Below are 10,475 nucleotides of genomic sequence, written 5' to 3' on the forward strand. Positions count from 1 at the left end.
GTGTGGGAGGTCCCCTATGTATAAAACACTTAGTTCCCAATTTGGCACTCTAGGGTGATGGTGCCTAGATAAAGGTATGTGCCTAGATAAAAATATGTCTTTATTTACAATGTGTCTTAATTACTGTTCTATTGATGTGAGGAGACACTATGACCAAGGCAACTCATTAAAAAAAAAAAAGCACGTAATTGGGGGCTTGCTTACAGTTTTAGAGGATCAGTCCATGTCATCATGGCAGGAAGCAGATGGGCATGATACAAGAAGAGGAGCTGGGGGCTTTACATCCTGATGCACAGGCAGCAGACACACACACACACACACACACACACACACACACACACACACACAGAGGGGGGAGGGCCTGGCATGGGCTTTTGAAACCTCAAAGCCCTCCCCTAGTAACACACCCCTCCAACAAGGCCACACCCCTAATTCTTCCCAAACTGTTCCACTAACTGGTGACTAAGCGTTCAAACACATGAACCTATGGAGGCCATTCTCATTCAAACCACCACAAGATATGCAGCCTCCTGGGAGTTCTTCTAGGACCTGAAAACATGCCTTGATGCCCTTACCCCAGCTCTCCATGTTTTCTGTCTCAGCCGTGAGATGAACAGCTTTGCCGTGTGCCGCTCCAAAGCACTGGGAACAGCAGACAATGTGCAAAACCTCCCGACAGTGGGCCAAATCCGTTTCTTTTCATAAGTGATTATCTAGGTATTCGTTATGATGATGGAAATCTGATTGACACAATGTGTAACAGAACTTAGCTATCAGCTAGAGAGATGGCTCTGGGGTTAGGAGCATTAGCTGTTCTTGCCCGGGACCCTGGTTTGACTTCCAGGAGCCATATGGTGGCTTGCAGCCACCTGTGGCTTCAGCTTCACATCCTCTGAAGGCACCAGGCATGCATGTGGTACCCATACATACATACATACATACATACATGCAGCAAAATACTAAAACACATAAAGATAAAATAAATAAATCTAAAACGTAAAAAAAAAATGTAGTTTCTGACTTTAAGGGACTCTTACTGGTCATATTGTGGTAATCTGAGCATAGAAAAAAGAAAGAAGGGGCTGGAGAGATGGCTCAGCTGTTAAGAGCACTTGCTGCTCTTCCAGAGGACCACAGTTCAGTTCCCAGCAACCACATGACTACTCACAAACATCTGTAACTCTAGTTCCAGGGGAACTGATGCCCTCTTCTGACCTCCTTGGGCACCAGGCACACATTTGGAACACATACATACATGTCTGTTAACTTTTATACACATAGAATATTTCTTTAAAGAAAAAAGCAAAAAAAAAAAATGGGATTATAACATAATAAAAGGAAGCAGTCATCTGGGAGTCAATAGTAACACTCAAGAATGCTGGGGCCAGGGGAGGAGATTGTGTTTAGAGAGCATTAGTGAACAATGAAGAAATCGTAAGTTTGGGAATTCACTTTTGTTTTGTCCCTTTCTTCGATCATGAGACACTTCTGGAGTCTGCCAACAAGAGACCATCATCAGAGGTCGCTGCTCAGTCCTGGGCCAGAGCCACAAATTAAGATGAACCTCTTCTTCGTAGCTTAGTCAGAAACAGATTGTGATTCATCATTGTTTCTCTCTCTCTCTCTCTCTCTCTCTCTCTCTCTCTCTCTCTCTCTCTCTCTCTCTTTTTCTAAGACAAGGTTGTTTTGGAACTCGGAGATCTACCTGCCTCTGCCTCCCGAGTGCTGGGATTAAAGGTGTGCGCCACCACCGCCCAGCTATAATTTGTTTCTTAAGCTGTATCTCAACAATAAATTCAATGTGAATACCTTTTTAAAAATCAGGGGTTTTTGTTTTGTTTTTTCAATGCTGAGAACTGGCTTAGAGCCTTGCACATACGTGCTAGGCAAGGACTTCAGCACTAAGTCACATTCCTAGATGCAAAAAGCAGCCATAAGCCAAAAGAAATGGAAAAAAAGAATCAGGATAGAGGATAAAAGAGACCAAATGCACAGGAACTAATAAGAGCAGACCAAATGCACAGTCAATAAAATCACCGGCTGAGGGTGTAGCTCAGATATCCAGCATCTGTTCAGGGCCCTGGGCTTGGTGGTCAGCACCCCAAAAAAGAAGTCAACAAAGGCAAATATTGGTTCTTCATAAGGCCACTGATTCAGCCCTGTCAAGGCAGATCAGGGGCAAAGACTCATAACGGGCCCCTATAAACATTCAAAAGATGCTAAGAGGATTGTTTTTAACGCAGGGTCTTGCTGTGTAGACCAGGCTGAATTAAAACTCCCAGTCTCCTGCCTAATCCTCCCAAGTGCTGGGACTGTAGTTATGTGGCACCACACCTGGAAAGAAGGTTTTAGATTTGAAAAAGTGTGTTAATGAATGTGACAGTGTGCATAAGCTGGACACATTTCCTGAAAAAGATTTACTAACTTCCGGTAATGCATCCAAAGGAATAGAAACGTACTGGTGAGATGCTTCAGTGGGTAATGGCGCTTGCTGCCAAGCCTGACGACTTAAATGCCATTTCCAGAATCCACATGATAGAAGGAGAAAACCAGCTTCCACACGTTGTCCTCTGACCTACATAACACACACACACACACACACACACACACACACACCTTCAATAAGTAAATAAATAAATGTAAAATATTTAAAACATAGAAACTGAACACCTATTAAAGAAACAGAAACCGTGGTTTAAAGGTTTCACATGCACACACAAATAACTCAAGCACAGAGGGAATGCTAGCTTTCTATTTCTCTAACAAATACTGAAATAATCAACTTCCAGAAAGAAAAGGTTTATTTTGATTCACAGCCCAGAAGTTGTAGTCCCGGGCAGCTTGCTTCTGTGGCCCTGGGGCTGTGGGGACACGTTGTGGGGACACGTGGTACAAGTGTTTGGCTGCACAAACCCTCCCAGGAAGTGAAGAAGAGAAAATGGAGGAGAGAGGGGCCCCACAGTCCTCTTCCAGGGAAGGCAAGCCCCAATACTTACAAGGCCTCCCAGTCTGCCCACCCCAAATGCACCGAGTGGAGAGCTCACAGGACCTTGAGAAGACATGCAAGATTCAAACTCCTGCTGAAGGCTCAGCCGGTAAGTTCTTTTAAACAAGTCCAGATAAAAATCAGCCAATTTATAAACAACACAAAATAAGCCTTTTTCTTCCAGAGAGCAGAGAGAGAGAGAGAGTGTGCCAGGTGACCGTTGGTATCACCTGGGAGCTAGAATCACCCGGGACACTGGCCTCTGGGCATGTGCATAGGGACTGTCTTGATTGAATTGAGTCGAGGTGATCCACCCATTGTGGGTTGCCTCGGTTCCTGGGACCGGGACCCTGGACTGTGTGGAAAGGAGGAAATAAACTGAGCACAGACCTTCCTTGTTCTCTTGATTGTGGATGTGAAGCGCTCAGCTGCTCCAAGCTCCCTTTGCCTTGAACTCCTCCCCATGATGAACTGTATGTTGAATTGTGAGTCAGAATAAACCCTCTCTCCTTTACATTGTTGTCCTCGGGGTATTTTAACACAGCCACGGGGAAAGAAAACACAGCTCCCCAGTTCTTTATGAAATCAGCATGAACCCCATACCAAATACAATAAAGCGTGGCTCAGCGGCGCAGCATGTCCTGATGTGCATGAGGCCCTCGATTGGACCCATGCACTGAAACGAGGGGAAATTACAGAGCATCAGGACAAAAATGAGCCAATCAAATTTTTATCGTCCATGATACAACAATTATATTGAATCACTACTAAGCGGAGTTTGTGCTAGGAATACAAAAGTGGCTTAATACCGCCTTTTAGAGGGAGAGAAATAACAAGATAGAAAACACATCTAATCTACAACCTAATTAAAAAAAAAAAAAAAAAAAAAAAAAACGGCAGAAAGAGGGTATCGGAAGCGCTCCATGATGCCAGGCACCAGGGCTCACAACTGTCATCCTGGGGCTAACTAACTAACTAAGTTCTGATCAACACAGAAAGGTGTGTGTGTTGGGGGGAGACAGAGACAGAGAGACAGAGATTTTTCACAAAGCAGAAACTTCTGATAAACAGTGATCATACCCAACCATCCAACACAGTTCTAGATCTGTTTGCACCTCCTTCCACAGAGGCAGACCTCTGTCCCTTCTTGGCTACCATCGTGTCCCAAGGTCATGACAGATTAGAGGTGTTCCTCATGTATTATTTTACCATTACGGAAATGCAACCTAGGACTTCATGCACATTAGGTAAAGCTGTGCCCTCGAGACATGCATCCACCCCTCTCGTAGTTGATACTCGACAAACAAAAGTATTAGATGTTGCGGGTGAGAGACAAGCTCATGACTTACCCGCATGGACCTCCAACCCCCAACCACAGCCAGGAGCCAGGAGCCCAGGGCCACAGCAGTCCTACTAAAGTAGGACTATATTCCTACTAGCCAGCTGCAAGAGCCTAGGCGGGTAACTCAGCGTCCGGAGTCTGGCTTTCCTCAGCTGAGAAATGTGATCAGTGTTGGCAGGCAGGATAATACATATTGAATGCACTTGTCCCCAAAAACCCAGCAGGCTGTCGTCACCACTACTGCCACGGCATGCTCATTCAGATGTGTGCGTGTGCTCACACAGGCATTTGTGCTCACGTGTACCATCCCTAGGTGCCAAGGGACTTTCATCATGAGCCCCGGTGGTCAGGGAAGGCTGTCACTTCCTGGTGAGGTGGCCAGGAATACAGAGAACATAAAGGTCATAGAACAAGTTTCAGGCTGGAAGGAAGGAAGAGCAGAAACTAAAGTCAAGGCCCTGGAAGGGCGGGACTTGGAGTCTCAGACTAGTCTCCCCTCAGGACCTGAGATGCTGCCTACGTCCAGACCAACCCAGGCAGACGACACGATTCAGCGCTAGTGAAGGAACGTGTCCAGTGTGTGGGGTGAACTCACCTGTGTGCTCACAGCCATCCTGTGAGGAAGGGGTCAGCTGCCATGCCACTTCCCAGCGGGGAAACTGAGGCTGACATGATGCTATAGCTTGCCTGGCCTGTGTTAACCGCTCTCCTCTGAACCAAGGGTGCAAACCTCAGACACCAGGTGGGCATGAAACAACAGGCCACACTCCGTCCTCAGGGATCAGCTGCCACCGCACTTGTGACCCAGGGTCAGTCCAGATGGCAACCCTCCAGGTTCTGCTCCCCAGAACCCCAAGGGAGCCCTACCTTCTGCAATTTTGGTAAATAATGCTACGGCCATTATGTGTCCACGGCTGGGCAGGTTGGGGCCGAAGGGGAGGGGGAGGGGACTTTAGGAAGCCTGTCCCTCCCACAGCCCTCCCACCCTGGCAGGAGCCCCAGTAGTGAGGGGAAAACCCCAGTCCCACCTAGACTGCCTGCTGTGACGCTGGCCAGGTTCTTTTCCTGGGCAGACCTCCTAAGACAAAAGGAAAGTTCTTGTCACAGCAGCTGGGCCACCTTCCTGAGGTCTAGCCTGGCTGGGGTCCCTGACCTCTCCTTCACAGTAAGTAGCCGGTGCCGGAGGCTCCCTCCCACTCCTGGTTTCTTAAAACAAGAACAGGAAGCAGGGAGGGTTGTTTGACCAAACGCTGGAGGGAAGCCCACATCCGCTTTTCACCGGGGGAGAGCTTGAGGGGGCGTTTAGAGTGCAAGGGTGTACAGGCTCCAGGCTCCAAGCCCCCAACCGCAGCCCAGCCCTCATGGACCAAACGCTGCTCAGAGACCTTCCTCGGAGATATGTAGACGCACCCCCTTGCGCATGGGGGGCGGATCATCTGGCTGGTTATCTGTGGGGCCTGAGTGCGCATGCACACATGAGCGGACACACCCACCTACGCGGCACCCATGCTCAGAGACCTTCCTCGGAGATATGTAGACGCACCCCCTTGTGCATGGGGGGCGGCTCATCTGGCTGGTTATCTGTGGGGCCTGAGTGCGCATGCACACATGAGCGGACACACCCACCCACGCACGTGCACTCTAGCCTCATTAACATTGTTGCGTTCTGGGAGGATTAAGTAGACACAACATCTCACAGGAAAGAGCAACAGCGAGCGCGCCTTAACTCTTGCTTCCCTTGGGAACAACATGTGGAGTAGGAAAGACCGCCCTGTACTGGTTCCTGAGCTGCTGCTAGTCCCAGCCACTGCCAAGTTAAATGGAGACGTGAAGGAGGAGACAGAAAGCCTGGGAACTCGGAGGACTGGGTCAGGAGGGGGTGGGGGCTATGATGAGCAAGGGGGGTGGGAAAGAATGGATAGACAGATGGATTAAGGGAGGACAGAAGGAAGAAGGGAAGGGTGGGTGAATTCAAGAACAGCAAAAGAAAGCATGCCAGAGCGATCTTTTGGACCGAGTCCACCATTCTCCCTGGCGCAGGACCCAGCCTTGGGTGTATAAAGCACTTGGCCCCCCACAGTGGGCTGATATTCTGGGAAGGAGACGCAGATAACTGGAAGGAAGAAGGGGCTTGCCCGGGTTTCTGGGGGCCCAGTGGGAGGCAGGGGACCAGGAGTGACTTCCTCCCACAGCCTGGTCCTGTGGCTGTGTGGTGGGAAGCAGAAGCGTCCAGGGGCTGGGTTTCCTGGAAGAAGGTCAGGCAACACCCATCCAGAGGCTCCTGTCGCTCCCTCTTCCTCCTACCCTGCCAACCATCATCAGTCACTCCACTCACCAAGGCCAGAGCCTGCCATAGAGAGGGAGGTCCTGACAGATGTGGCGCTGGTCCGTGTGTGCGTGCGTGTGTGTGTGTGTGTGTGTGTGTGTGTGTGTCTGTGTGTGTGTGTGTGTGTGTGTGTGTGTGTGTGTTCTGAAAGACTTGGGGGAAGTAGCCTGGCCCTGGGAAGCATTGTGTGTGGCAAGTAGGTAGGACCTCCATATGGAACCCTGCCGCCTGTTACCCAGGCCCCTGAAAAAGTTCCAGCCTTGCTCAGGACAGGCAGGGACAAGGTAGCCGGCCTCCTTCAGTCTGCCTTTCCAACCTGCATTGTCCAGGTGGCCCTTCCTGAGCACGAGTCACACTCTTCACAACACTGTCCTGGGCCCCCATCTTCCCTACGGACACACCTAACTCTATGCTGTGGAGGGCCCTGGGGTTGATGTAGGAAGCTAAACACACACGGGCCCTTACCTCACAGCCAGCGTGGTACTCACGTGGCCTCTTCACACCCCTACCACAGTCACACAGTCTCCAGAAGCAGCCAGCCGCCAAGGGCCACCCAGCTCACACCCACCTCTTAACTCACCGTCCAATGTCTGAGCAGACCTTGGAGTCAGCAGCTACGGCAGCGCGGGCAAAGGCATCGGGGCCACAGGGGGCGCGATGATGAGAAAGGGCCACCGCCAACACAATGAGACCCAGACCCAGACCCAGACCTAGCAGGACCAGGCAGACTGTGGCCCTGTGACTCCAGGCCATGGCTCAGGGGTCCAGGGAGAGAGGGGAGGCAGGTGGGCACACAGGGCGGTGGACAGACAGAGGAACAAACTGGCAGACAAGTGGAAAAGAAACTCTCCAGGTAAACTCAGGCAATCAGATAGATTGGGAGGAAAAAAAAAAAAACTAAACCAGTGGGTCCAGAGATAGAAGTTATCACACAGGCCAGACAACTGGGTAGAAAAGATAACAGATAGGCTTACAGATAGGTGGGTAAGCAGGTTTACGAAGGACCAACAGGAAGCCAGCCAGCCAGCCACATGGGTTTATGGAGGGACAGACAACAGACGGACAGACACAGCGGCCAGGCTGCCGCCCTCCTCCGGCGCTTGCTACAGAGGCAGAGCTGGCCACAGGTCTGAACTTCCAGTTTTTAGCTCCTACAGCTCGGCCCTGGAGGCAGGCCAGGCATCTACAGGGAGTTTTTTCTCGAAGAGAAGGGCCGGCTGCTGCTGTTAACTCTTTCACTGCCCGTCGGTCCCAGGGTCTTTCCTGGTGGCCCCACAGCACCCAGGGGGCTCCTCATCCCGGTGCCATGGGGAGTGCGATGCTTGCCGAACCCAGGAGAACTTGGGGCACAGGGCTGGCGGAGGGCTCGCTTGCCACTTCCCTGGCTCCCCACAGCTCAGGGTCAGGGTGTCTCCTGCAGGGTGGAGCTCCATCCCCCAGCCCCATACTCTCAGCTGGTTCCATCTAGGCTGGCCGCAGCTCAGTCCAGGCCCCACATGGTACAGGGAAGTGGAGCAAGGCAGCCACTCAGGACCATTTATCACAGCCCGGCACAGCCTCACCCATACATGGGAAGGAGGTGAGGAGACGGGCCACATGTCTAATCCCTGGCACCCAGTGCTACTGCGTCATCCACCCTGGGACATGGTGACCCGGAAACACAACCTTAGACCTCCAGAGGGTGAGGATGTCCTGTCTGGGTACCCTCACTTCTGCGGCTCCGAGGCACACTGGCTGCTAGCCTGCCTCCCTGGGTGCAGTGGTACTCAGGACTATGTCTGTGCTGGTGAGCCTCTTCCTCTTGGGGGCCTGGTTTGGGTCTGGTCTTTCCCTGGCCTCAGGATGTTCAAATGGGAGGCAGCTGGAGGAGCGGGGCCCCCACTGAGGTGCTTTCTTGAGCAGACTCAACAGGCTTGCAGGGCAGAAGAGCCCTGGGCTGGATTTTCTCTCCGAGTCTCAGTACCTTCCCAGCATCCCTCACTCTCTCTTTCCACTGAGCATGGCCCTCTCCCATCTCTATACCCCCTGCTTGATACCAACAACAACAAAAAAATGAGGGCCAGAGAGAGAATGTCTGCACTAGCCACTCAGCTTGTCAAGTGTCCCATCCAGAGGCTCTGCTCAGCTTGGGCGAGAGATACTGTTTCCTGTCTGTTCCCACATCTGCCTAGAGGGAGAGGGTAGTGTCTGTGGGAATCTTCCCTATCCCGACTGTCCCCCACAGTGCCATGTCAATTCATTGCTCAACCAGGAGCCAGAGCACATTCCTGAGTGTGGGCCAGCCCGCCCACTGGCTACAGCCCTCAAAACTCTAAAGACAAAGCCGTGGAGGTGGGGGGGGGGGGGCGTCAAGCAGGCTTCCTTCCCATCCTGGTCAGGCAGTGAAGAGGCAGCTCTGAGAATTCTCAGAGGACGGCAATGACGCTGGACGGATATCAGGCAGAGCAGCCTGTTCTGGCGGCTCTGGAGCCCTTCACCCAGGAAGCGATGGGGAAAGATGATGGTGTGGAAAGACGACTCAGGTCCCCAAAGTCCACGAAGAAGCTCTAGGCTAAACCCCATGGGTCTGGGAGAGAAAGGGACGCCTCCAGCACCCTGGGTTCACGGAACTCTCTGGCCAGTCCCGTGGGGCACGGAACACTGTGACACACCACACCTCAACACACTAGCCTGTCTTCTCCTCTACACATATGGAGGAATGACTGCTACCCATTTATGGCCCAGCTTCTGCCTTACGCAGGGAACCCCAGAGACACAGACCCTTAGGGCCCAGGCATGGATCATGCCTACAGGAATAAAATCCTGCTTTCCTGTGGGCAGGTTGGAAGCACCAGGATTTCTAGCCTCCTGGGTCACCTCCTCCAGCCACTGGGCCCCTTCCCTCAGAGGCCCCCGACTTGTGCTCACTTCTAGGGGCAATATTTAGCTCTGAGGCTGGGAGTACCCCAATGGTCCACTTCTATATCTACATGTCTCGTGACCTGCTCATAGCCGTGAGTCCTACAGACCTTGGCACGTTGAGGGGCTGCCCTTTAGGAGTGTGCTGGCTGGTTTTATATCAACTTGACACAAGTTAGAGTCATGAGACAGAGAGAGAGCCTCAACTGAGAAAAAGCCTCCATGAAATCAGGCTGTAGGCAAGCCCGTAGAGCAAATATTCATTAGTGATTGATGGGGGAGGGCCAGCCCATTGTGGGTGGGAACATCCTGCTGCAGATGGTCCCAGGTTCTGTAAGAAAGCAGGCTGAGCAAGCCAGGAGGAGCAAGCCAGTAATCAGCGCCCCTCCATGGCCTCTGCATCAGCTCCTGCCTCCAGGTTCCTGCCCTGTGTGAGTTCCTGCCCTGACTTCCTTTGACGATGAACAGTGATGTGGTTGTGTAAGCCAAATAAACACTCTCTCACCGAGTTGCTTTGGTCATGGTGTTTCATCCCAGCAATAGAAATCCTGACTAGGACAAGGAGGGATGCTGTGCCTAACTTCTCTTCTGGGCTCACTCACTTTGAGCTGTGTTCTCCTCGTGGATCTGTGTGTTTCCTGTAGCTGGCTGACCTGTGTTCTTTGAGAACTTGTCTTGTAAGACAAGCTTGGATTTCACTCTGGGTTTGTGCTTGGAAATTGATCTCAAGTATGGCTCTGGTCAAGCTGACAGGTTTCTGCCTCTTGTGTAGTGTGCTTCCCTTCAGTTTTACCTCCATAAATGCTGGGCAATGAAAGCCCACACCTACCCTGGACATGAAGCATTCTCAAGGTTCTCCCACAGCTAAGGGGTGCCTTTATCCCAGTTAACGGCACGGTCGGGGCGCCCTCTAGTGGCTGATA

The 10,475-nt window shown here is 51.6% G+C and overlaps 1 protein-coding gene across 3 annotated transcripts in view; it reads right to left on the minus strand.

Moving 5' to 3' along the window:
• Ggt5 (gamma-glutamyltransferase 5) overlaps positions 1-8,952 on the minus strand; it is a 31,441-nt gene extending 22,489 nt beyond the window's left edge. The window contains exon 1 of one of the 3 annotated variants that reach the window (XM_076558633.1): positions 7,235-8,952. In XM_076558633.1, the coding sequence (XP_076414748.1) occupies positions 7,235-7,407 (173 nt within the window). In that variant the 5' untranslated portion in view covers positions 7,408-8,952. Of the gene's footprint in view, positions 1-4,335; positions 4,900-4,923; positions 5,678-7,234 lie in introns of those variants that run through there. The other 2 variants (XM_076558634.1, XM_076558635.1) reach the window with 2 other exon arrangements.
• Positions 8,953-10,475: the final 1,523 nt, after the last annotated feature.

Source organism: Peromyscus maniculatus, chromosome 21 (genome assembly GCF_049852395.1).
Source record: "Peromyscus maniculatus bairdii isolate BWxNUB_F1_BW_parent chromosome 21, HU_Pman_BW_mat_3.1, whole genome shotgun sequence".
Taxonomy (NCBI): Eukaryota; Metazoa; Chordata; class Mammalia; order Rodentia; family Cricetidae; genus Peromyscus; species Peromyscus maniculatus.